This window comes from Dama dama, chromosome 13 (genome assembly GCF_033118175.1).
Source record: "Dama dama isolate Ldn47 chromosome 13, ASM3311817v1, whole genome shotgun sequence".
In the NCBI taxonomy this organism is placed as follows: domain Eukaryota; kingdom Metazoa; phylum Chordata; class Mammalia; order Artiodactyla; family Cervidae; genus Dama; species Dama dama.
In genome coordinates, this window is record NC_083693.1 from 64,752,813 (window position 1) to 64,780,493 (window position 27,681).

The 27,681-nt window shown below is 39.4% G+C and overlaps 1 protein-coding gene across 2 annotated transcripts; it reads left to right on the forward strand.

Moving 5' to 3' along the window:
* The first annotated feature begins 330 nt into the window (after positions 1-330).
* GOLGA5 (golgin A5) lies at positions 331-27,385 on the forward strand. Of its 2 annotated transcripts, none has more exons than XM_061159322.1 (13): positions 331-499; positions 2,602-3,178; positions 7,953-8,180; positions 9,115-9,334; positions 10,045-10,168; positions 11,628-11,831; positions 15,570-15,740; positions 18,163-18,291; positions 20,462-20,560; positions 21,295-21,520; positions 23,481-23,586; positions 25,503-25,566; positions 26,913-27,385. In XM_061159322.1, the coding sequence occupies exons 2-13, from the start codon at positions 2,632-2,634 to the stop codon at positions 26,991-26,993; spliced, it is 2,199 nt and encodes a 732-aa protein (XP_061015305.1). In that variant the 5' UTR covers positions 331-499; positions 2,602-2,631; the 3' UTR covers positions 26,994-27,385. The 2 variants fall into 2 exon arrangements, with proteins under 2 accessions (XP_061015305.1, XP_061015306.1); XM_061159323.1 differs by having other exon boundaries at positions 335-499; positions 7,956-8,180.
* The last annotated feature ends 296 nt before the right edge of the window (positions 27,386-27,681 follow it).

The window sequence follows — 27,681 nt, forward strand, 5'->3', positions numbered from 1 at the left end:
GGTAAAAGTAAACGGCAGCAGACACCGGCGTCTCAGTCCTCTTAACTCCTTCCAGGCGGAGGAGGACCGCCCCTGCCATCAAAGAGGCCCGCAGAAGGGACCGCCCCCTTATGGGCGTGGCCTCCAATGTTGTGTCGGCCGCGTGCGGGCCGTGTTCCCAGGGAGGCTAGCAACGTCACACGCACGCAGGCCCTGCCCCTTTCCTTTCTCGCCACAGGCGGAGAAAGGGCGTGGCCAGGCGCGAGGACCCCGCAGACGGCGGCGCTGCCGCCTGAGTCGCCTCCAGGTGGCTGCTCTAGGTTCCTGGCCGCTCAGGCAGCTCGGAAGGCACTCTGTTTTGGGGTCCTCGCTGCTCTTCCACGTCTCCCGGAAGAGTAGCTGGGCCGTGGCAGGTCGGGGACCGGGTCTGCTGAGCCTGAGCCCTCTCCCGGCCCGCTGCTGAGGAGGGGCGGCCCGGGAGGGTGATCAGGCTGCGGCTCAGCCGCTGCAGAGCCCTCAGGTGAGGCGGCCGCGGGGGCCGTACGGCCCGATGGGTTCCTTTGGGGCGTTAACGGCCTTAGAGGCGGGGGCGGCAGCCCCTTGACGGAGACCCTGGTCTCTCCGTCCAGCTAGGGGTTCGAGAAGAGGGAAGGGGAGCCCCCCTGGATCTCCGCGGACGTTGCTTGGTGCCCCTCCCTTTCCTGCCTCCGCGACCTCAGCCTGGTTTGGCCTGTCTTCCCCCTCCGGAGGCTCAACGAAGTGGGTGGGAAGCAAAGTTGGGGGTTCCGACAGCAGACTCAAGGGGACCGACCAGCTGACCCCCAGCCTCCCTTCCTCTGTGTTGACACCTGGCGGGCGGGCAGGCCCTGACCCCGCCGTCGGCCGACCGGTCCCCGTTCCACGCCCTCTCGCCCTGCTTCTTCACCTCGGTGTGGGCCATTTTATTTTCTGGGCAGAATGACTTCAGAATTCCACCTCGGAAGTCTCCTAGAGTTTTTCTCTTGTCCATGGAGGAACTGCCCGGGGCCCGTCTTAACATTTAATTGGGTACTCAGTCCTAAGGCACAGCCTTTTGTTTAAAAGTCCTTTAAAACTTTAAAATGGGAGGCAAGATGTAAGAACTTATTAAGTGTGTTTTGATCGCCTTATTAGGAGAGATTATTTGCCCCCTAGTTACCACCAGTGTTTACTTGGGAATAATACATACTTTATAGGGAGTTTTATATGTTCGGGAGCATGTCCCTTCCATTTTCATTTGATTTACATAAACTCTGTGAAATACATGGGCATATAATCATCCCGTTTTGTAAGAAACAGGTTTAGGGGGTGAGTTTCTTCTTCAGGTTATTCAGGTGCTGGGAGGCTAGATTGAGAAGGCAGGGGTTAAAAGTGGGTTTGGCTGACTTAGATTTGCCTGTCTGAGCTGCTGTCTAAACTCTGGAATCTTTATCTTCCGCTCCCCCCCCCCCCACCTTTTTTTTGTGGGAAAAAAAGGGGGGGGAGGATATTGCTACTTAACACAGAATGTGGTTGTGAAAGTTATGTGTGCTAAAGATAATGTTTGCAGGGCATCTAACAAAAATTAATTCCATTCAGCAGTATTTATGGTGCCTACGGTATGCTGAGAATTCACTGGTGAGCAAAAGACATGGCCTTTATCTACCCACTCTCTTCTTCTCCTTCCCCAAGAGGGAGAGACAGAGGGGGAAATACATATAAAACATGAAGGGCTGTTAGGGAAGAGAATGGTGTGTGTACAGACAATCATAGAACCTAATTTAGATGGGAAGAAAGAGCTGGTTTTGAAGCAGGTGACATTTGGGTGAAGACCAAGAACGAAAGAGTTAATTGTGAAAGAATGCCAGCACCTCAGGCGAAAGAAACAGTGTGCACATTCAAGAGGTGGTTGTTGACTTTTGTTATTTACTACTCTCCTATGTCATGGAAACTAGTTATTTCATTATTTTGATTGATTGCGGCACTGGATAAGTACCCAAGTATATATATCAAAATGAATGGCTATGCAACCATCTTGTTTTATTTGGAACTTAGCCTAATGTGCATATGGTAGGTACAGAAAATCCAAGTTATTGGAGGTGTGTTTTAAATGTGTATATGCACACCTAAATTATACATGATAGTGTTGTAATTTAACATTGAAGTAGCTTTTCTATTAATCAGAAGTTTCTTCAAGTTTTAGCACTTTACAACAAACTTCAGAAAATTATTTTTATTTAGTTGTCCTGGAATTTTGCCATATTATTTGACATTCAGTGGCTTTTTTACATTAAGATTTACACATTGTTGAAATAGGAATGATGGTAGTAGTGGTAGTTGTAATTATGGTAACAACAATTACTAAAATGAGTGCCTACTATGTGCTCGGCATTTTCAAAATGTTTTTTAGTGTATTGTTTCATCTGAAAACCAGCCAATAGTATAAAGTACACTTATCTCCCTCATTTTCTAGGTGAAGTGTTTCAGTTAAATAGTTTGCTCAAAGTTACGTAGTAAGAAGCAGGTTAGGCTTTCCAACCCAGGACGTTCTTGACTCCAGAGGCTGGTCTTAACCACTGTGCTCAGATGCTCAGCCGCACTGATCCTTTTACGTCCTTTTTACAGGTTCACCAACAGGATTATTCTGCTCCCATCATGTCCTGGTTTGCTGATCTAGCTGGAAAGGCAGAAGATCTTTTGAACAGAGTTGATCAAGGGGCTGCAACAGCTCTCAGTAGAAAAGAGAATACCAGCAACATCATTTATAGCAAAAATACTGACTATTCTGAACTTCACCAGCAAGATACGGACTTGACTTACCAGACGGGATCTAAAACTACTTACATTTCCTCAGCAGCTGATAACATTAGAAATCAAAAAGCCACCATCTTAGCTGGGACTGCAAATGTAAAAGTAGGATCTAGGACTTTGGGTGAGACCTCCCATCCTGTTGAAAATGCATCTGCTCCTAGGCCTTCATCCCAATTTGTTCGAAGAAAAAAGTCAGAACCTGATGATGAGCTGCTGTTCGATTTTCTTAATAGTTCCCAGAAGGAGCCTACCGGGAAAGTGGAGATCAAAAAAGAAAGGGCCAAAACCCCTGTCTTGCAGAGTTCTCGGACAACCAGCGTCAGTTCTGTGAACACCAGTGTAACCACCGTCAAAACTGTTGAAGAAAATCCTTCTGGGAGCCAAAGCCACGGTAGTTAATTAGGCCTCTGTTTGTTTTAGAGTTAACCAAACTGGATGTGTTATTATAGCCTAACATGTTCTGGTGGCATTTGTCATCATCTGGGAGGATGACAGGGGAGACACTTGTTACCCCCCTGTTGGTAGAAGGGCAGGCTCTCTGAAATGTGTGGCATGAACACGGGAGACAGCATGGAACACTGTTAGTCAATGTACGGTTATAGTAGGGACTTCTGAATGTTGTCTGTGGGTAACTTGACCCAGAAAATTTTGAAATCTGGAAGAAAACATAATTTTGGATTTGGAAATGTCTCCAATTCATTTCTCTTTGTCATTTGTGTTATGAAAATGACAGGAGGCTGTACTTCATTTACATTCTGGATTATGAGGGTTTTGGTGTGTTTTTCCCCCTGCCTTCCCTGAAAGTAAAGCATAAGAAACAGAACTTTGATCCAAGTTGGAGAGTTGAAGGCATTAACCTAGTAGTCAACTAAAAACTTAGAATTCTGGTTTTCAGTTGTTTCATCTGCTATGAAATTACCTCAAAATGTACACCTTCTCACCTGCAAAAATGATATTTACATGATGATTTGGCTAATTTGTATACCTAGAAGACATTTTAAAACAACAATGAACATGATAAATTCTTGTAGGGATTCTTTATGGAGCTGATAATTCATGGTAGCTTCTTGTGTTCTTAAATGTTAAAGCCTCTTACACAGTCTTGGGCTTCCCTTGTAGCTCAGTTGGTAAAGAACCTGCCTGCAATGCAGGAAATCTGGGTTTGATTCCTGGGTCGGGAAGATCTCTTGGAGAAGGAAATGGCAACCCACTCCAGTATTCTTGCCTGGAGAATCCCATGGACCGAGGAGCCTGGCAGTCTGCAGTCCATGGGGTCGCAAGAGTTGGATACAACTTTGTGCCTAAACCACCACCACACAGTCTTGGCTCTTAGTGAACAAAATTTTCTTGTATTTCAAGACAAAAAAGTGGTAAAGAGATGGGTTTTGGGCTTTCAAGACAGACACATGCACTGGCAGTTGGTTTAAGTACAAGCAGTCCTAAATTTCTTCTCAACTATTTTTTGATTAATTTTACAAATGCTTATTGAGACTCTAATGGGCCAGGATACAGAATTGAATGGGTTATAGTTTATTAGATGAGATACACATGTACACAGATAATCTACATGTAGTGTAGTAAATGCAGCAGTTGAGATATGGTCAGAGTATTGTGGAAGCATTGTCTTTTTTCTTATTGCTTCATAGACACTCTTTATATATGAAGGTATACGACAGTTCTTTCTTCTCCTCCAGTTTTATCATATGTTTTTCCTCTTTCTATGTCTCGGTGAATAGAAGTTCTTGATATAGGCTATTCTTGGGACTTCTGTACTTCCATATGCGTCTTACAACTTGCCAAGTGCCACAGAAATTCTGTGGTCTTTTTATTGAGAGTCCATTGCTTCTATATAGATAGTTTGGTAAGAATCAGCATTTTTACAATGTAGAATCTTCTAACTTACTAACATGGTATAATTATTTTTTAGATGTCTTTGATTAAGGTTTTGTTTCTTCCATAAAGGTCTTGCATACTTTTTGTTAGTTTTATTCCTGAGTAGTTTATATTTTTTTGAAACTCTTATAAATAGTATGCTTTAAAATTTTTTACTTTCTGTTGGTTGCTATATATCGGTTTATGTAAATATGCACACATGCATGCACACATACACAGCAACCTAGACACCTCTTAGGCTTCATATTTTTCTGTACATTCATTTAAATTTTCAGCAACACAATAATATCTGTGGATAATGACTGTTTTCTGCTTAACCGTTTTATCTTTTTAAAAAATCTTTTTCTTGCCTTGTTACATTGATGAGTACTTGAAAACCAATTGTGTGTCTTGTTCCTTGTCTTAAAAAGAATGCTTTGACTGTTTCAGTTTGTGTTAGGTTTTTCTTAGGTACTTTTTATCAGGTTAAGGATGTCTCTGTATTTCTAGTTTGAGTTTTTATGTTGAATTTTAGCAGTTTTCCTATAAGTATTGAGATATCACGATCTTTTGCCTTAATACTGATACATGGTATACAAATCAGTTGATTTATTTTATTTAAACCTAAAACCAAACTTAACTTTCAGCAAATGTTTTGCTGAAACTCACTAGTGAAACCATTAGGGTCTGGGGTGTTCTTAGTGAAAGATTCAATTATTGATTCAAGTGATTTTCCATTTCTTTTTAAATCTGTTTTTGGTAAGTTACATTATTTTCCCCTAAGAATTTGTCTATTTCATATACTTTGTGGAGGATTATGTTTATTTAATTTTAGGAAAATAATGTGGTCACAGCTAAAATTTTAACACAGACACTAATCATTTATAGTAACCTTGCAGAAATCAAAGCTTGATCATAAATACTACCTGAAGAATACCAATATCTGGCACTGTGCTAAATGCTTATTTTTTTAAACAGTGCTAATGAAGTATAACTGATATACAATAAATAACACATTTTTAAAGTGTACAGTTTGATGGGTTTCAGCATCATGTACATTTAAAAATTTATTGACAATGTAGTTTATAGTGTTTCTCTCAGGAAATTGTTTTTGATCACGTCAAGCCTCTCTAGTATGTTTCTTTTCTATTTTGTTAATTTCTGGTCTTTATTATTAATTTCTGCTTTTTTAGGTTTATTTTGCTGTTTAATTGTTATGATGGGTGCATAACTTATTAATTCCTTTGTTTCATTTTTAATGTAAATATTTAAGGCTATAAATGTCCTTCTAAATACTGCTTTAGATAATATCTTATAGGCTTGGATATATACTTTATTTCCTTTTAAATCTTATAAAATTGAAAGTAATTTTTAAAACTCTCTCATTTTTTATTCATTAAAAATATCTTTATTTTGGAGATTTCAAATATATCAAAATAAAGATTGGTCATTTCCTTCCACCCCCATACAACCATTTATCCAGCGATGATAATCGATACCTTGTAGCCATTCTGGTTTAATTTATACCCTCTCATTTTCAATCTCTTTCTTTACCTCTACCCACCACAGAATTATTTTGAAGTAAATCACAGATCTCATATCATTTCTTCTATAAATATTTTATTAACTCAATATAAGTTTTAAAAACATTCACACCATTATCACCATAAAAATGGAATAATTCCTTGTATGTGTGTTAGTTGCTCAGTAGTGTCTGATTCTTTGCAACCCCATGAACTGTAGCCCACCAGGCTCCTCTGTCCATGGAATACTCCAGGCAAGAATACTGGAGTGGGTAGCCAGCCATTCTCTTCTTCAGGGGATCTTCCTGACCCAGGGAACTCCTGACCCAGGTCTCCTGCATTACAGGTGGATTCTTTATCATCTTAGCTACCAGGGAAGCCCCAATAATTCCTTGGTATCATCCTATATCTAGTCAGTATTCAAGTTTCCTTTGTCTCATCATTTTTACATATACTGGAATGTGCAAATCTTAGTTGTATTAATACAAACGGCTAAACGTATGGAACTCACACCTTTATTGTGATAAAGAACATTTCCTTTGCCGCAGAGAGTGCCTCATGTCCTTTTCTAGTTAATCTCCCCACCCATCCTGCAAGTACCCACTGTTACCATTTCTTTCACCTTAGATTACTTTTGCCTGATCTGAAATTTCATATGTTTGCTAGCAAAAAGTGAGATCATACAGTGTGAATACTTTCTTACCTGACTTCTTTTATTGAACATGTTAGTGAGATTCACTTATGTTATTGAATACATTAATATTTTTTTATTTTGTGGTATTTTACTGTAGTATGCATATACCACAATTTATCCACTCTTTTTTGGACATTGCGCTAGTTTCCAGTTTTTGGTTTTTGTTAATAAAGGTGGCTGTGAACATTTTTGTACTTCTCTTTGTGGGAAAATGCTTTCATTTCTCTTCAATAAATACTCAGGAGTGGAATTACTGGTTCAGGTGGTAGGTACATGTTTAATATAATAAGAAGCTGTGAGAACTTTTCCCATTTTCCCCAACAGTCAGTCTATGAGTTCCAGTTGGTCCATATCTTCACCACCATTTTGTGTTGTCTTTTTAATATTAGCCATCTGGCAGGTTCTTGTTGTGGTTTTAATTTGCATGTCCTTGATCACTAAAGATGTTGAGAAAATTTTTCATTTAGATATGGTTCATTTTTTAGTACATACTTAATTTTGGGGGAGCAAGTGAAAATTGTATTTGCATCATATTTAGTAACAAATTAGAAACAAGATAAATCCAAAGCATTGAGTATCTGAATTAACGAGTATATCTTTGGGTAAGGCGATATAGATTCCAGTTTGGTGTATAAGAGATTGTCCTGACCTGTTATTACTCACTGCCTTGAAACCCAGCTCTTCTTTTATGCCTTTCCATTATTTTTCAGTGTTGAAACTTCATCCTTGTTTCCAAAAATGATTCATAGACAAAAAGGAGACCAAAACCATTTTTACCTAAACCCCAGTACATAAATTATCTCTGCTTTTCCCTTTCCCAGAACTATATTCTTCTGTCTGTTCTTTATCACTATTCATTCATTGCATCCAGACTTTGAGGGTCCTTAGAAATCTAGAGACTCTATGTGTGAGAATGGAATTTCATCTGAGGGAAGTCTCTTTAAGAATTTAAGTTGAGTTTTAAGTGTTTTAGTGTAGCAGTTAACTTGAACCAGAAGACGTTCTACCACAGTAAGCTAGGAATGCATATGTAAGGAGTGTTCCAATGTTACAAAGATGTATTTGCTTTCTTGCAGCAGCCTCTCATGATTCAGATTCTGGCCATGAAGCCCACGAAGAATCTTCCAAGGAAAATGTATTATCAAATGCTGCCTGTACTGATCCTAACCCAGTGCCTAATGATGATGGCAAATCACATGAACTGTCTAACCTTCGCCTGGAGAACCAACTGTTAAGGAATGAAGTTCAGAATTTAAATCAAGAAATGGCCTCATTACTTCAAAGGTCCAAGGAAACTCAAGAAGGTAGAGCCTTACCTAAATTATACAGGGTTAGGAATGTAGCATTTCAAAAAATATACTAAAAACTTGGTTGCATTTAAACTGTTAGAAATATTCTGGATGAGACTTGTAGAATAGTATTTTCATGGAAATAGCCCAGATTTGGAAATGCTACTTGTTATCCACCTGAAACAGACCACTGGTTTATTTGGTCATCCTTTAGAAACCGTGAATAGGAAGATGTATTAAGTTAGAAACCGTGAATAGGAAGATGTATTAAGACTTGTTTAACTGACTTCAGAAGCTTCACTCTTTCCCAGACTAATTTAGGCATAGAAATATTTCCCAGAGACCCTGTACAGTTTGCTTCTGTATTTAAAACAAAGTGATTTTTTGCTGTCAGGCTTATAATTACAGATGGTGTATAGGGTATGGAGATCTATATTGCATTGCTCTTTCTGCCCCACCAGTTTTCTAGGTTCAAAGCACATTTTTTTTTTTCCCACAGTAATGGAAAGAAACAGATTCCTCTCCAGTGTTTATCTTTGGATTTTTTGTTTCTTTTGATCCTACTGGGGTATACATTGTCCACCCTTGATTTGGATTTGCATTCTTTCACATCTATAGCAGAACTCCCCAAATCCACCGACTTATAGTCTTGTGAGCTCTCTACTGTCTACTGTTTTGGCTTCCAAATGCTTTACAAAAAAAAAATTTCTAGAAAATCAGCTAACTTCATGCCCCTTTCCAACCAACTGTAGTATAAAGTATGAGTATTGGTCTTGAAAAATGGAGATCCCTCTTGGAGCAAAAAATTCAAATATATTTGTAAGCGCCTAATTTTGGCAATAGGTACTAAAGGGATTTAAGGGAGAATCTTTGTGTGCTCTGAGAAAGACAGTGTTTGCTTATATGGAGACATTTCCTTCTTTCTTTTCATTTCTTTTTTTTTAAATAGAATTAAACAAAGCAAGGGCAAGAGTCGAGAAGTGGAATGTTGACCATTCAAAGACTGATCGAATAACTCGAGAACTTCGAGCCCAAGTCGATGACCTGACTGAAGCAGTGGCTGCGAAGGACTCCCAGCTGGCTGTATTGAAAGTGAGACTCCAGGAGGCTGACCAGCTGCTGAATACCCGCACAGAAGCGCTGGAAGCCTTGCAGAGTGAAAAATCACGGTAGCTAATTCTATTAATAATGAAAAAATGAGCTGGAATATTTTTTTTTCATTTATTTTTATTAGTTGGAGGCCAATTACTTTACAATATTGTAGTGGGTTTTGTCTTACATTGACATGAATCAGCCATGGATTTACATGTATTCCCCATCCCGATCCCCGCTCCCACCTCCCTCTCTACCCAGTCCCTCTGGGTCTTCCCAGTGCACCAGGCCCGAGCACTTGTCTCATGCATCCAACCTGGGCTGGTGATCTGTTTCACTATAGATAATATACATATTTCGATGCTGGAATATTTATCAGTGCACATAATGATAAACATGGTAGTCATACCATCTTGTGAAATTTTCACTTTGGAAATTTGCAACAGGGGAAAATGTAGCTTTTGGTTAATGCTGGAAATGTGTGTGATTAAAAATGGATGTATTATTTGAATCTTGAGATGCACTGTTAGCAAATTCTGAATTTAAAAATATTTGAGGAGCAGTGTCATTAATCTTTTGACATACAATAACATGTGGTATGTGCTTGTATTTGGATGCCTAAAAATATAGATTACAGTCCATTGAAAGGGAAAAAGACTTCTCAAAGAATGCTTTAGTCAAAACCATCTTTTTATGTGTGCTAATTTGCTGATGCTCTAAAAATTATTCTACCTTTTCGCTTGTATATGTGGAAATACGTTATTTCAAGTGATGTATTTTCCTTTAGAATAATACAGGATCACAGTGAGGGTAGTAGCCTGCAGAATCAAGCTTTGCAAACTCTTCAGGAGAGACTGCATGAAGCGGATGCCACTCTGAAGAGAGAGCAGGAGAGCTACAAACAGATGCAGGTTAGAATGGGGATAGCGGGGCACTGTTTTCTTTTTTAATACTTATTTTTATTTACTTATTTATTTGGCTGCACTGGGTCTTAGTTGTGACATGTGAGATCTTTAGATGTGGCATGTGGGATCTAGTTCCATGACTGGGGATTGAACCTGGGCCCCCTGTATTGGGAGTATAGTCTTAGCTGATGGACCACCAGAGAACTCCCATGGCTATTTTATTATTTGAATGAGGAGGAATCACTTTATATCATTCATAGCACATGTACTATAATAAAATTCTGCAGTGTATTTCAGAAAATTTTGTTTCTGTGACAAAAACTAAGTATTTGGATATTTATCTTGATCCTTGCTACATGTATTTACTTTTATACGTTGAAAATGTAAAACACTACTTAGTATTCATTAGATGCATACATCTTTTAATTCAATTTGATTGTGCAACAAGCATTACCATTATTTGATTAAAAGCTAATTTGAGGAATCTCATTTATTCTTTTTATTTAAGCTTTTGCTGATTCCAAGTTAATCTGATTCTGTTATTGTAAGAGAAAATTGTATATCATATTTATTTAGAATTATACTCTTAAGTGAATTTTTGCATCTAGTTTAGTGATTTTTCAGCTCTGACTCAGACAGTAAAGAATTTGCCTGCAATGCAGGAGACCAAGGTTTGATCCCTGTGTTGGGAAGATCCCCTGGAGAAGGAAATGGCAACCCACTCCAGTATTTTTACCAGGAGAATCCCATGGACAGAGGAACCTGGCGGGCTATAGTCCATGGGGTTACAAAGAATCGGACATGACTGAGGGACTAACACACACACACACACACAGCTTTTGAAAATAAGGATAAAATATAAATAATTCTCAGAACTTAATTTAGGCTAGTAAAGAACAGACCTTGTATTCTTTAGAGTGTGCTTTTAAAGTTTCTTATGCTAAAAAAAATTACATTGAATAGTTGAGTAGATAGTTTGAAATAAAGGAAAAAACGTTAGCCATGATATTAGAGAAGATGTAGCTGTGTAGCTGTGTCTTCCATTTGTCTTCTAGTAGACTTTCTAGTTTTCTGTAGACCTTTATTCATTGATCAGTTAGTATCAGATCAGACCTGGTATCCAAGTGATCAGATTCACCTGAGAAACTGATTAAAAAACAGATTTCCAAGCCCAGTCTTAGAAATTTCAATTCAGTTGAGCCCAGGGAAGGCCTTGGTTGGCTGTATTTTTTTTTTTTGGCTGTATTTTTAACAGACTTCCTCATTGATTTTGATGCGTTGCCATGTTTGGGAACCACAACCCTAGAGTTCCGGTGCCTCACTTCCTAACAAATGAAGAACTTTTTTTTTTTTACCTCCCTGTTTCATGGGCTGAGCTAATAAATCCCATGAGATATCTAAATGGATGGTTGTAAACGCTCTCAAAGCAAAATGATAATAAGTATGATATAAAAATTTACCACAGAGTGAGTTTGCTACACGCCTTAATAAAATGGAAGTGGAACGTCAGAATTTGGCAGAAGCAGTTACGCTGGCAGAAAGAAAACACTCAGATGAGAAGAAGCGAGTGGATGAGCTACAGCAGCAAGTCAAAGTGCTGAAGTCCAACTTGGACTCCTCTAAGCAAGAATTAGCTGACTACAAACAAAAAGCTACTCGAATACTCCAGGTAAGCCTGAGATGCATGTCTCAGTTGACTGAGAGACTCCCGGAAGCTCTTTGTAGATCTGTGAGGTGCTTCGTCCCTTTTGACTGGGTTGGCTTACTTCAGTATCTTGTTCTTCTTAGAAATATTATAAAAAAGATGAAATGTTTCCAGTTTCCACCACTTTTTTTCCTTTTAAGAAAAAAATTCATCCTTCCACTACCTAGTTCAGGTCTTTAACCTGTCACCTTAATCACCATGATAATATCAATGTTTGTCTTTAAGAGTTGTTCTATTCTCCCCTGTTGATTCTCTTTTGAATTTTTCAGAGTGACTGGCCTAGGCCTCCTCCCCCTCTCAGATCTCCTCTCCCAACTTTCCACCTTCGCTTTAATTAATTCAAGACTGTAGTCATCTAATGTGGCTTTCAACTTCTCTTTCCTTTGCCTTTCGTATCCGAGGGAAGACATGTCCTTTCATTTGTTACCCGCCTTGGATAATTTTTTGCCTCTACGTTGATTCCTTCCACCTCATTTAAGCCCATTCTCCATTAAGTCTGTCCTGTGTCTTCCTCTGTGTCTTTGGCTCTGCTGCCTTCTTCTGGCTCCTCTTGCTCAAGAGCATGTGGTTACTTAGTGGAAGAAGAAAAACCAGATCTTGAAACCCTTACCTGTGGTGGAAGAAACATTGCTTTTGGCCCTTTTGATCACTTTGATCCATTTCTCTGTCCTCCTTTCATTTAATGCCAAACTTGTCAGAATTAGGGCTTCCCTGATGGCTCAGCTGGTAAAGAATTCACCTATAATGCAGGAGACCCCGGTTTGATTCCTGGGTCGGGAAGATCCACTGGAGAAGGGATAGGCTACCCACTCCAGTATTCTTGGGCTTCGCTGGTGACTCAGCTGGTATAGAATCTGCCTGCAATGTGGGAGACCTGGGTTCAATCCCTTGGTTGGGAACATCCCCTGGAGAAGGGAATAGCTACCCATTCCAGTATTCTGGCCTGGAGAATTCCATGGACTGTATTTGTATAGTCCATGGGGTCACAAAGAGTCGGACACAACTGAGTGACTTTCACTTTGTCAGGATTAGTGTTCTGTCTCCTCCATTTTAGAACTATTAACTTTAACTCCTTCATGTAATTTCTGTCCCCACTACATTTCTGAAATTGTCTTCTGAAAAGTCTTTAATGACCTAAATATTTTCTGTCCTCTTATTAGTTTCCATCCACTTTGATTTTGGTAGAATATTTTGACCCTGTGAACCCTGCTACCTTCTTGAAAGTTGCCTTGTAATTTTACTTGAACAGCCTCAGCTCTGTCTTCTCTTTACTGCTGTTTCTCTTGGGTGCTCTTCTTCTGTCCTCTTTTGTTTTTCTTTCTTTCTTTGCTGTTATTCTTTCTTACTTTGCTTTGTCAGATACTCTTGGTTCTGTCACTTGATGTGACTTCAGCCTGGCTCCAACCTTAACTTCCTACCTGGTTTCTAAATGCCTGCTGTGCTTCTCTTCTTGGGATATGGTATTGCAAACCCCAAATCAGCTTCCCCCTCATTCTCCTGTTTTGGTAAATAATATTGCTGTCTTCCTAGAAAATGAAGCTTGAAACCATAGTGTCATTTTGACTTTAGTCCCTGCCTGCTATTGGCTAGGAGCAGCTTTTTTTCTGCCTCTATGAAATATCATATCTGTCTCCTTCATACTCTTCTATGTAATTATTTGTGTTACATCAATATAATTTGTTAATTTATCTAAAAGGTCCTTCATTGAGCACCTAACTATTCACTTGCACTATGATAGGTGTTAAGGATACTGAGCTCAAAAGATGTGTCCTCTTTCTTAAGGGAGCATTCGATTTAGTGGGACAACACTGAGGCAATTGATATAATGAAATTATTGATGCAGCACTGTGGGAGCTTGAAGGAAGAAGCGCTTAACACCTGTCTGGAGATGTCAGGGATCACTGAAGATCTGTATGAAGAGGAACTTGAAGGACACGTAGGAGGACTTGTGATCGGGCAGAGATTTCAGATAGAACAGCCTATGCCAGAGTAAAGGGGGCCCAAGGGAAATAGTATATTTAAGGGTTTACACTTAGTTCTCTGTTGCTGGAGCAACAAGTATTAGAGATCAAGAGACAGGAGGGAAGACTCAAAGACAGCCAATGTCAGATTGTGGAAAACCTTGCATACCAAGCAGAGGAATTTTGATTTTATCCTGTAGGTGATGGTAGGGGGTGAGGTGTTAGAGAATTTGAGCAGCATGATCAGATTTGGCTGTAAGAACTATGGCAGCCATGAAGAGGTGAGTGGAAAGTTGACATCTAAGATGGCATCTAGGATGATTCCAGGTTTCTGGTTTGAGTGTTCCCCTGTACTATCAAAGGGAAAACAGGAAAGACAGCAGGTTAGGGTTGAAGATTATGATAAATTATGGTGAGTTTGCAAAGCTGATGTGACATTGAGGTGACAGTATCAGGAAGGCCACCAGAAATGCAGGTCTGAAGCTCAGTAATGAGATCTGCTTGTTAGCCACATGGAGGTATGGAGATACAGATCTAATCGTGTTTATTATAGAAAATTTGAAAAATGCAGAAAAGCTTGCAGACATCACCTGTAATTCTACCACATAAAAAGGAGAAACTGTTTTTGATGGAGGAGAGTTAATAGTAATATTTAAGGTGAAGGTACCAATGGTCCTTGCTGTTACTGGCCTTGGATTACAGCACATTTTCAACTAGTCTTCCCACCTCGAATCTCTTCTTCCAACTCATCCTTATGCTAGGCATCAACAAACTTTTTCTGTAAAGGGTGAAATAGTACATATTGTAGATTTTGAGGGCTGAATGTGGTTTCTGTCACATGTTCTTTGTCTTTACTTTTTTACAATCCTTTGAAAATGTAAAAGCCATTCTTAGCTTAGTGGGCTGTGCAAGAAAAGGCCACAGGCCAGACCTGGCCCATCAACCATAGTTGTGAACTATGGTTAAAGCACCGCCAGATGTACCCTCCTCAAACGCTTCTCCAGTCATAGCACTTCCTTATCCGCTTTCTGGCAATTGGTTTTAGCCTGTTATCTGAAGGCCCCCCAAAATTGGTCCTAACATGCTATCTGACTGCAACTCAGAATACATTCAGGCTCTCATGCTGTTCGATTTTTATGCTTTGTCCTCTGTTTTCTGTACACCTTCTAATATCTTAGCCTTTTTCCAGGACCAGTACAAGAACTATCTTTTGAGTAAAGCCTTCTCTTCCCCAGAAGTGGTTTTTCCTGGTCAGAACTCTGCAAGTAATCTTCCTCCATCCAGCCTTCTCTCAGCTTGTGTTTACTGCCTTCTGTTGGATATTTGCCACGTCTCTTTTACTGTTAAGGCAGGGGGTGCTATCTGGAGTGAGAGACACTGTTTTTATTACACAGGACACTTACATAGTGCCAAACCCCCCGTAGGTGCTCCTTGAATATTCGTTGAGTGGAATATGATGGGAGGGAAAAAAGCATAAAAAAGAATGAAGAGAAAGTTTGAGAATACTCTTGTTAATAAGTTTTCAACAGTGACATGGTCCTGGGGATTACAGTCCAAGAACACTATACAGCAGGGCTCTGTTTCATTTTTACCCCTATGGATTTAACATTCTGTGGACTCTCTGATGGAGAATATAATTTAAATATTCCCATTGTGGTTTAATTGGTGTGTGGTAGATGATATTCAGTGTACAAGCTAATCTCTGCCTTGCTTATTCTTTTTTTTTTTTTTTTTATGACAGTCTAAAGAAAAACTGATTAACAGCTTAAAGGAAGGATCTGGTTTTGAAGGCCTAGATAGCAGTACAGCTAACAGCGTCGAACTAGAGGAACTTCGGCACGAGAAGGAGACACAGAGGGAGGAAATACAGAAACTGATGGGTCAGATACATCAGCTGAGATCCGAGTTACAGGTAAGAGTCGTCACGGTGCAGCTTCACAGACAGCCGTTTACCCCCGGGTATTAGTAGTTTGAGAGGTGTCTGTATTTGGGGGGAAGGGTATTAGTAATGTGTGAAACTGCGGGGATATTAGTTACCAGATAGAAGTGGATCTAAAGCAGCAGGCTTCTTGGCCATTGATCGATTTACAGTTATAGGAATAAGAAACATAGGTAACCTGACTCATTCGTTCGACAAATACCAAGTATTTGCCATGTGCCATGCATCTTCTAGGCTTAGAGTTACACAGGGACCCAGACAGAATGTTTATTTTATGGATCTAACATCCTAGTGGTTAAAAACAATTAGATTTGGGTTTACTTCTAAAACAAGGATGCTTTCTAATATTAGAATGGGCTTAGGGATGATCTTTTATAGTTTCATACATTTTCTTATAATTTATTGTTTTGTGTAATTAATATATTCAATCTAAAGGTAAAATTGGGCCACTTATTTATCTTAAACAAGGGGTCTTTGACATAGGAGGGGCCTCTGAGGATGAGAAAGATAAAGTGTGGGATAATGAGCCTTCTGTTTTTTAAAAAAAGAAAAAAACTGTCTGCCAAGAATGTTTATCCATGCCTCAACTTAGGAAATGATTGATTTTTTAAGATGTACATGAACAACAGTGAAAAGTGCGGAAGTGGTAAGAATGGGCTGGCTTGTCTAGGGCATAAGCTTGACTGTCCGATCTAGATGCAGATCCTGTATCCCGGCTTTGGCGCTTAATAGATCTGTTACCTTGCAGCACCGCCACCTCTCACTGAGCCGTAGTTTTCGCCTCTGTAAGTTGAGAGCAAGGTTCTATAGGGAACCTACGTGTAAAGGGCCTTGCATTGTTCCTGACACATAACAGGCTCAGTAAATAGTAGCTGCTGCTATTTCAGAGTTTTTTTCTTATTATCCTTTAAATTTTAGGATTTTTTTCTCTATAAATAATTTTGAATTCCAAAGACTTCAGTCCCGTGAATTTGAAATTGAATAAACGCTAAACTTTTTGATATTTTCATATATATTTTTCATATATTCCATGTCTTTTTGGTGAGATGGAAAACATGATTTGTTTTAATATCTCATCCCTACCCCAGCATCACTGATGACATTGACACATCTCTACCCTTTCTCAAGAAGTTTATGAAGCTGATAATAAGGGCCTAATAATAAGTATTAGGTCTGGCAAAATGGAAGAATTGGTAGTAATTGTAGTAGCTGTCATTTGCTGAGCACTTAATGTGCCAGGCACTGCACTAAGCACTCGACATAGATCCTTTCATTTCTTCCCTCTTTTAACCCCTTGAAGGAGATGATGGATTCTCATTCTACAGTCTGAAGAAATCTAGGTGTGGAGAAGGAGAGTAACTTGCGGTGACTCGTAAGGTGGCAGAGCCAGGATTAGAACCCTGGTCTGTCTCATGCCAGACTCTGTACCCTTAACCACACTGCCCACCTCTTGAGAATTCGTCTGATTTAGTCAAATTGATGACAAAAATTAGTCTACTTTCTACTAACCCCGAAAATGGTAAGGAAAAATAATTTAACCTATTGCTGTTTCCTGCTGTGTCCACACAGTAGTGTGAAAGAGTATTTTACCTTGATTATCTGGGAGTATCATTAATCTATCAGTTCTTTTCAGATGATGTGTGAAGTGTGCAGAGTTTGTGGAGTTGAGCATATATACACAGTGTACCAAAAGATAAAAAGCAAAATTGAGATGCCAGTTTTTGTCTCATGTAGTACTATATGAACAGACTTAGGCTTACCTCATAGAGGGAAGATACAGAAACCTAAAGCAGGGTTCTTGCCACTAGTGGATTTCACAGATAGTCTAGAAGGTGGTTTTGTAATTTGAAGAAGTGAGAATAGTGACACCAAAGGAAGAAGTCAGAAAGAGAAATATGGGAAGGTGTGGAAGTAGAGAATAGTAATAGAGCTAAAAGGAAAAAAAGGAAAATAATATGCTAATCTCAGGTGATATGAGAAAAAAGTTATATTTTTACTGTCTGTTGATTTCTGATACCCACACATGTACAAAAACTAATTATAATCTACAGTTTTAGGGGACTAAGGCAGTGAAGTCCTTCTTGATGTTATATTTCTATTTCTCTTGAAATTGTTAGCTTTTGAACAGAGAGCGAAATCTCCCAGTGAGCTGCAGTCTGCTCATGCCCATTAAACCGAATGGTTTCTGCCGCAGCATCCTGTTCATTTCTCTCACCGTTTGCCGTGTTACATAATGAAGGGTCAGTTTATGTGCTCCTTCTAGGCTGTGTCTGTCTCGTTCACCTCTATCCCTCTAGCGCCTGCAGAGCCCCGTTCACAGCACATGATGACCACTCAGAAAATACTGAGCTGAACAGTTCATTATTGCTTTCACATGTAAGGTTCATCTTTTTAGGATATTGAGGCTCAGCAGGTGAGTGAAGCAGAATCAGCAAGAGAACAATTACAGGATCTGCAAGACCAAATAGCTGGGCAGAGAGCAGCTAAACAAGAGCTAGAGGCAGAACTGGACCGACAGAAGCAGGTACGGATTTTTGATTGAGGATTCCCAAGGAAGGCTGTTCACCAGCAGTCATATGAGGTGATTTCTAGTAAAGCAGCTTACTGAAATGCTTAGAGCTTGAGCTGAGGTCCCTCCGACCTTATTACTATCCCACCCTCCTCATTGTTTGTTTGTTTTAACAGATGAAATTTCGAGACATAGAATGACTTTGAGACTTGCCTAATATACAGCTAATTAGAGAATAGAATCCAGGATTCCTGTCCCAGAGTCCAAAATTCTTTCTACTGCTCTGTCTATATTTTATTGTATCTTCTTGTCAGAGTGTGTATGTTAGAACACTTAATGACATCAGTTGATTTTCATATTTTACCACATTTTACTTTCTAGAAGCAATAGTAAATTTTATTTACTAGAAATAGAAATATGACATTAGTGCCATTATAGACTGCTCTTTCTGTTTGAGAAAAAAATGCTTGTCACAGGCTGTTTTTACAAATCATGCTTAAAATTATATTTCATTATTCAATTAGCAGTTGTCTGCTCTCCAAGCCAAATTATATTACTTTAATGTACTTATATGATAGTTTCAGTATTAGCAGAGTTAAACATGTTTATAGCCACATTTTCACAATAAGAATCTAATATTCATAACATTTATAATTTACTGAGTAACATCATTATTATAGGTACTTAGTATACATTATCTTATTTCATCTTCACGATGAAATCACTGTGCTTTTCATTTTACAAAAGAGAAAGCTGTTTGTGTATTTCTCAGTGCATCACTTATAACATTTCTAGCTTTGCCTATTTATATTATTTTTAAATATTTTTTCATTAGGATTTATCATTTCTGAAACTGGTTCTATTCTTAAAGATGTGTTTGTTTTTATTATGAAAGTGATGGTTTCCTGAGTAGTAAGAGAAGAATTCACTGAGGAACAATCTGTAGGGTACATCATAGACCGTCTTAGATAATTTAGTTACAGGATTAGCTGTCCTTTCAGAAATTGCATTTTAATTTACTTAAGTCTATATTAAAAGGCAAGAATTTGGTGTTCTTGATGGTTAGTGAGATAACTTTCATTTTATTATGACCCATGGTTTTACCACTCCACTTCTAGTGTCCTTGTCTAAGATGAGGCAGTTAAGTAGAGGAAAGTGGAGCTGAATGTAGCTCTAGGCTGTTTATTTAGTAATCAGATGTTCTGGATGGGAAGTACTTAATCTTGGGATCAAATAGTCCTTAAAGTAATTTAAGTACTTGCAGCCTTAAATTTTGTGCTAGCCTAGAGCTTAAAAGAAACCAGCAAACCTTCTTATAAATTGCGGTTCCCCTACCTAAATACCGTCCTCATTTCTTCTTCTCACTTAGCGCAGTTTTTTCAACCTGTGCAGTGAGCAGGTTGAGTCCATATCACGTGTGCGTCTTCATTCAGCTCCCTTTGCGTTGTCTGCAGTTAACTGATGCTTCTGAAGGTGCCTAGTTAATGATTTACTCTTTCTTCCGTATCATCGCTTTACTCTTTAATTCTGACCTGACTCTTACTGATTGTGTCCATTGTACAGACTAGTTTGGTGCAGTTGTTAGTGAATTTGGAGGTATTTCTTTTTTTCCCTCTCTCGTTGTTTCATCAATGATGAAACAAAACAGTTGCAGGATACTGCCTAATAAAAATAAGCCCATGAAAAGCTGCTCAAAATCATCAGGGAAATGCAGATTGAAACCACAGTGTGATTGCACTACACGCCCCCATAATAGCCACCCTCACTGAGACTGGCAATACCTAATGTTGGAAAGGATGTGGGAGAACTGGAACTCTCTCATCGTCCTGTGGGAATGCAAAATGGTACAGGTATTTTGAAAACCATTCAGAAAATAGTTTGGCAGGTTTTCTTCCAATATGGTAGGCATTCACTTATCATATGATCAAGCAGCTCTGTCTCTACATAATCTACCCAAGAAAAAAGGAAACATATGACTAATAAAAATATGTGCTTAGTCTATCATATACAGATGGATACATCATGCTGAAGTGTTAGCTTTTCATCGTATCTCTTGAGATCTGTTCAGCATATAGGCAGCACATGGTGATGGAGTGCTTGCCTTGTGCCGGGCACTGTTCCAGGCGCTGGAGATGACATGGGAAGCACTGGTTTAGCTTTTGTTCATTTGTGCCTCACTGTGTAGGAATTCCGCTACATAGAAGAAGATCTGTATCGAACAAAGAACACGTTGCAAAGCAGGATTAAAGATCGAGAAGATGAAATTCAGAAACTCAGGAATCAGGTATGAAACAGTGTTCACAACTTGGGGAAAAGGTATCATTGTAAAACCTATGTTTTTTTAAGGATACATTAAGACTCCCCCCCACCCCCCACCTTTTCACCTGAGTCCTATTTTTGGAGTCATGATATGTTATTTTCAAACTGATACAGAATTTTCACCTAATGCCATTTGACTCTGCATTTGCTCTGTTCTTCGACTTGCTTCTTATACAAGTATATTGTAACCAGTCACCCAAGGAGCGATTAATTACTCTAGAGTTTCATATCTTCTAACCTCATCGGTGGTTTTGCTGATTGCCAGTATTATAATTGTGGTTTCCTGAAAAAATCCAGTGATAAATTTTCTTACTAACAGGTCTTTCATTAAAGTTACTGACTTTTTTTTTCAGCTGAAAATACAAAACATAAAAAATAACATGTGCCTCCCACTCACACGCACTTACACATATAAAACCAAAACAGAAGTTTCTCAAAACAATACCCTACGTGCTGTGCCCTCTATGTATTACTCTGGTCTATTGTTGTTTTTGTAAGTGGCGTCTGTGACCCACCAAACTGATTTCCTGACCCTCTGAATAAGTTAGAAAATCGCTTCTATAGATGGTGAAAAAATTGTGGAGTTTTGAGAAATCGCTGAGTGCCACGGATTCCCTGCAGGAATGTAGTAATGTGGTCTCTGTGGTGTTCTGTGCCTTTTGTTTGCTATAATAATTTTATGAACACCTTGCCTTTCAGCTTACCAATAAAACTTTAAGCAACAGCAGTCAGTCTGAGTTAGAAAACCGACTCCATCAGCTGACTGAGACTCTCATCCAGAAGCAGACCATGCTGGAGAGTCTCAGCACAGAGAAGAACTCTCTGGTCTTCCAGCTGGAGCGCCTCGAGCAGCAGATAAACTCTGCTGCCGGAAGCAGTAGTAACGGGTCTTCTATTAACATGGCTGGAGTTGACAGTGGAGAAGGTAAAAAAAAGGTGGGGGGCAGGGGGCGGGGAATCCCCAAGGAATATTTCATTGCTTTAATTTCCAACCTTGCTAATTTGAACGTGATCTGAAGAGTGACAGAAAGACATTTTTGTTTAAAAAGAAGCTTTGTCCAGCAGAACACCCACTTTTCTCCTGATGTGAGGCTTGGTCTGTATGCTGTTGGATATGATCATTGGAGAACTGGACAGCGGGCTGATTGATACCCCTCACTGGTTTGGAACCTGGAGAGGGAGGTCCAAGGACACTTCACAGGCTGTCGAGGGCAAATAGTTCACCCAAGAGGGGCTTTCAGGACTCTTAAAGTGAAAGCTGCTTTAAAACCGTAACTGTGAATATTAAAGTTAACATATAGTCAGTCACATGTGCTCTATAATTTAAGTAGAGAAGTATGTAGATTCTAAAAATACATGATCAAGAAGAATGTTGAAGCTTTTAGTATAAACTTCAGTCGAAGTGCCTACTCAGTATCAGGTGCTGTTGCAGAAATACAGTGGTCAGCAAAAGAGGCCGAAATCTCCGTCCTGTAGATCTTACATTCTGGTGTCATGGGGGACTACCGGGGAGGTGACATACAGTGAACAAGTTATGTGAGATGGTGATGCATGCTAAGACAGAAGTTAAACAGGAAAGATGTACAAGGTGCCAGGTGTAAGGACGGGCTAATAACTCAAGACCTCATCGAAAAGGTGGTGGCATTTTACTGAAGTCTCAAAGGAAGTAAGGTGGTAGACTATGAAGAAACCTGCAAGAAAAGTGTTCCAGGCAGAAAGAAGAGCAGGTGCAAAGGCCCTGAGGCAGCAGTATAACTGGCATGGTGCAGGGGGCAGGGCAACTGGGGTAGACTGAGTGAGGGGGCAGACCCTGGGAGGAGGCTGTTGAGGGCTGTGTCAGGACTTTCACTCTGAATGAAATAGGAAGCCATAGAAGGTCTGGAGAGGGGCGGCTAAGCTGGCCTATCTATGTCAACAAGATGTCTCCGGCTGCTGTGCCAAGAACAGACCGCAGAGAACGAAGCTCTGAGGCAGGGAGACCAGGGAGGGACCATGGTGTTAACCCATGTGAGAGGTTGGTGACTCAGACCAGAGTGGGGACGGTAGGCATGGTTCAGGATTTATGTGAAGAGAACAGATAGAATTGCTGGCAGATCAGATGTGGAGTTTGAGAGACAGAAGTCAAAGTGTTCGGAAAGATGGAGTATTTATGTACTTAGACGGGGAAAACTGCAGGAGGAGAAGGTTGGCAGCAAGGGCAGGAAGTCAGGATGATGGTTTGGGGCGTGCTAGGTAGAGGTGTCGACCAGACATCCACATGGAGATGGAACGGGTACTTGGACGAGTCTGGAGTTGGGGGTGGCCTGGGCTGGAGATAACAGATTTGGGAGTTACCAGCTTTGTAGAAAGAGTGTGCAGCCTCATTTTTGCTGGCCCAGGAAGAAAGTGTCCATTAATGCTACCTCTTGACAACACTTGGTAAACTCTAATTTTTTATAATTTCATGGGAAAATAATTTTCTTAGTTTTTAAATTTTGACTTTTGTGGGTATAGAAGTTTAAATATTTTAACTTATTAAAAAATGTTTTCATCTTTGGTTATATCGCTTAAAAGTTGGCCTTAAGAACTTCTTCCACATGTAATATAATGTATGAAAGGGAAAGTATTAGTCGCTCAGGCATATCCGACTCTTTGTGACCCCATGGACTGTAGCCCACCAGGCTCCTCTGTCCGTGGGATTTCTCAGGCAAGAATACTGGAGTGGGTTGCCATTTCCTCCTCCAGGGATCTTCCCAACTAGAGACTGAACCTGGGTCTCCCGCATTGCAGGCAGATTCTTGGCCATCTGAACCACCAGGGAAACCCGATATAATGTATGTTCAACTATAATTTTGTTAGAAAATTGATTTAGTGTCTGTACATTAATTATTTTCTTATTTAAACAGGCACACGTCTGCGAAACGTTCCTGTTCTTTTTAATGACACAGAAACTAATCTGGCAGGAATGTATGGGAAAGTCCGCAAAGCTGCTAGTTCAATTGACCAATTTAGGTAAGCCGTGCCAGTATCAGTGAGCAATGGACTGTATTTTTATAACATTTTCCAGTGGTTTCATAGTGAGTCCTGTCCAGCAGAGCTGATATAATTATTCATTTATTTACCTACTTACTTAACTTACTTCCATGGCACTTAGCTTGTGGGATTAGTTCCTGTGCCAGTGAACCCACACCTCCTGCAGTGGAAGCGTGGAGTCCTAACCACTGAGCTACTGGGGAATTCCCAAGCTGATGATTAAAGTGGTGATTACCTTACTCCTTTCATGATATTTCAGTGTCATGAAATTTCTTTAAGAAGTCTGCCAGTGCCTGTATTTTATTGAAGGTGATTAACCCTGGCCATTTCTCTCCTTTCTATAGTAAACTCTATTTAAAAATTCATTAAATTTCATTGAGAAAGCCTCTGTCATGTGAATACATCCATTTGAACATTCTATCTTCCTTATCATATGATTAGAGTAAAAGATGCTATATATACAAATGAATAGTACTGATTTTAATATATACTATATAAATGGTATAATTTATATATATATATATATATGTTATGTATATTTATAAAAAAAACTTTTTATACCAGCGGTCATCCACCTTATAAAGAAAATGTTTTGCCAGTGTATGTATATCACCTTGAGAAGGTTTATGTCTAAATAACCTAAACTCTCTGGCCTTTTAGTTTTTGTAATTAAACATAGTTTAAATGAATTGTTGCACAATAGAGCAATCTTTTCTTACCTTTTTGTGTCAGAATGGAGCTATGGTGTTAAAAATAAGGAGGATGATTTACTAATTTGAGTTCCTGAAGCTATGGGCTTTGGGTGCCATAGTTACTGTCTCCAAATTATTGAGCACATCTATGTCAACTATTGAGTAATTCAACATACATATTAATTTTTAGAGAATATATATGCAAGGCATTGTGCTAAGGATAATGAAAGAAGCAGAAGGTCTTGGAAGAAAGGTGTATTTGTACATGTATTTGTCTTAGGGAAAAAATGTTCCAAAAGGCATGAGTAGTAAGATCTGAACGTCATAATGCTTCCCACTCTTACTTGAAGTGTTTACCTGGATTTCTGTAATTTTGAACCTTTTAGAAGTATGTGTCCATGCAAAAGCTCACAGGTTAGCTATATAGAGGTTAATTCCAACTAGACTCTTTTTTCCTGTTCGTGTGTTCACACTTGCCTTTGGTTCCTAAAAGAAAAATGATTGCTAAAGGGACCAAGTTTGCCTTCTACAGGTGTAACTAGAGAAGTAATAAACAAAATAGATCTAGCACTTCCCTGGTGGCACAGTGCATAGCAATCCATCTACCAATGCAGAGGGCAAGGGTTCGATCCCTGGTCCAAAAAGATTCCACATGCGGTAGAGCAGCTAAGCCTGTGCGCCACAGGTGCCGAGCCCGTACGATGCAACTACTGAAGCCCGTGTGCTCACAGCCCATGCTCCGCAGCGAGAGAAGCCACTGTGATGAGCAGCCCTCGCAGTGCCACAGAGCGTAGCCCCCACTCGCCACGAGGAGTGCGAGGAAGCCTGCACAAGGCGACAGAGATCCAGCACAGCCAAATAGATAGATAATTAATTTAAAAATAATTTTTTAATGTTTTATTAAAAATAAATAGATCTAGACTATTCATATCGGAAAAAGAATGAAGAGAAGTAGCTTGTGCTAAAAGTGTAGCAATTGCCAAATAACGCTAAAAGTATTTGCTCACTACTGTGATATTTTATATGGTCATTACAAGTAATCATTTAACAGTCTACTATAAAACAACATGAATCTTTCTCTTATGGTGGCCACATAGTTTAAATGAGTGAAGTTTTAAAAACAAAGAACATGAGACATTATCACAGAAACACGTGTGTTGAGTGTAACTGTCTCCTCTCTCTCCACCTCCACCCCTTGCACAGCATCCGTCTGGGGATTTTCCTCCGAAGATACCCCATCGCACGAGTTTTTGTGATTATATATATGGTAAGTAAACTTGTTTGAGGAAACAGTGCTGCATTTGATTTTTAACTAGTTTTTTTCAGTCGCTCATCTTTTTGACTAAATGTTTAGCAGTCAGTTTTGAAAGAGTATAGAATTCATCCCTGATAACTTTTTTTTCTTAAAGTGTGCAAGTAAAGTCAATCATTCGTTATGTCTAAAAAATAAATTGCTCAAAAGCTTTTCCTATAATAAAACTGTAGGGCAGTTTAATAGTTACGTGTATTTCTAAGCCTCTCAAATGATAAAAATACAATACGAAACAATTGACTTCACTTTTATAAAAATACAATACAGAACAATTGACTTCATTTTTATCTTGAAGTAAAGTTTATTTCCATACGTTTTGCTTTATTTCCTAAAGGGATCTCAATGTATATTCTTTTAGATTTCTTAGCTCTAATAAAATGCTTATCATAGTTTGGGTTGCTATGTCTTTATCTTCTGTGAGCCTACTAACTGTTCTGAGTGGGGTTATCTATAAAAGCAGTTGAACTAAATTAAGACAGGCAGTTTTCTTGAGAAGAAATAAAAGCACACCTAGAAATTTCTCCCTGTGATCCACTAGAGGGAAGAGTTACTCCTTTAAATAAAAAGTTTTTAATTTGAGAGGGACGGGTAGTAGAGCAAAAGGAAAAAAAACTGAGTAACATCAGAAAGGATTCAGAATATGCCCACATCTGGGTCGGGAGATTATGAGGATCACAGGCACCCTCTGTGAGCATGAGATGCGATGTTGCACATCTGGCGCGCGAGGCGCTTTGTGATGGAACCTCCTCATGTCAGCACCACCGTGAGGGAGTTAGTGAAAATCTATCACTGCAGGTCCTATGCTGGACCCTAAGTCAGCCTCTGAAACCTGACACATTATTCTCATCTCCTCTTCACCAGATCATGGCTAAACCCCCTCTCAAAATGTCAACCATAACTCTGTTATAACAGAGACCCGTTCCAACCAACGTCATGTATATCTAACACTTTTAATCAGGCCATCTCCTCTGTATTTTAATCCCTTGATCGGTTAGTTATGTGTACATGCGCATGTAATGAATGTGTTCACGACTTTGCTCCTCTCAGCTGAAAATGCTGTAGCTGATATTGTTGCTCTTTATCACACTTCATTGTACTTATTAGCTCACTTGACTACATTTCTTCCTCGTTTCTCCAGTAAACATGTGCTGAGTGCCTGCAGGGTCGCAGACACAGGAACGGCAGGAACACAGAGGCACATGAGAGGCGGCTCCTGCCCTCAACACACTCAGTACGCTCGGTGGGCCTTTGGGGAGGGTTGATTTATTGGCTAATCCGTAGGTTGTTTTTTCTTTCTTTAGGCTTTGCTTCACCTCTGGGTTATGATTGTTCTGTTGACTTACACACCAGAAATGCACCACGACCAACCACGTGGCAGATGAACGGAGCCTGGTTGACTCAGTGATCCGTCATCTTTCTGCAGACTTGGGATCTGCGGAAGGGTCGCTTGCCTAAAATTCCTGAGAGGGGCGTGCAAGATTATTTTATCACTACAAGTGTTGAACTTTTTAAGTTATTGTACAAGTACTCTGCTACCCAAATTTTCCTCTGATTTCCTTTGAATGATAAGAGTTTCTGAAACAAAAATAACTTAACAAGCTCAGCTCTGCTTTTTCTGAAGTCAGCGGCACGGTGTATATATGTACACAAAGAGAGGCTGGGGTTGGACACCTCTGGACAGGCTTCCTGTATTTTAGGTGACACTCATTATGGGTTATAATCAGGGAAACTAATTGTATTTAGTGATATAAATAAAATGTTTTCTTTTTGATAATTCAGTCTGCCTTGTATTTTCATATATCTAACTTTGCAAATGTAGATTTACTTTTTACATGTTAAAGGCCTGATTGGTATAAATCTTTTTATAAATATGTGAATAAAATTGACTGTGCATTTTTCTTTTTCAAAATAATAGTTTTTCATCCCCATTGAACAAGACCTTTCCAGATGGGCGTTCATGAGTAGAGCCAGAAATCAGAGCCAGTGTCACTTGGAATTGCATTAGTGGTTTATACACTCTTTCCTCCCCATCCCCACCCTATGTGCTGTCTTCGTTTTATTTTTCTTTTT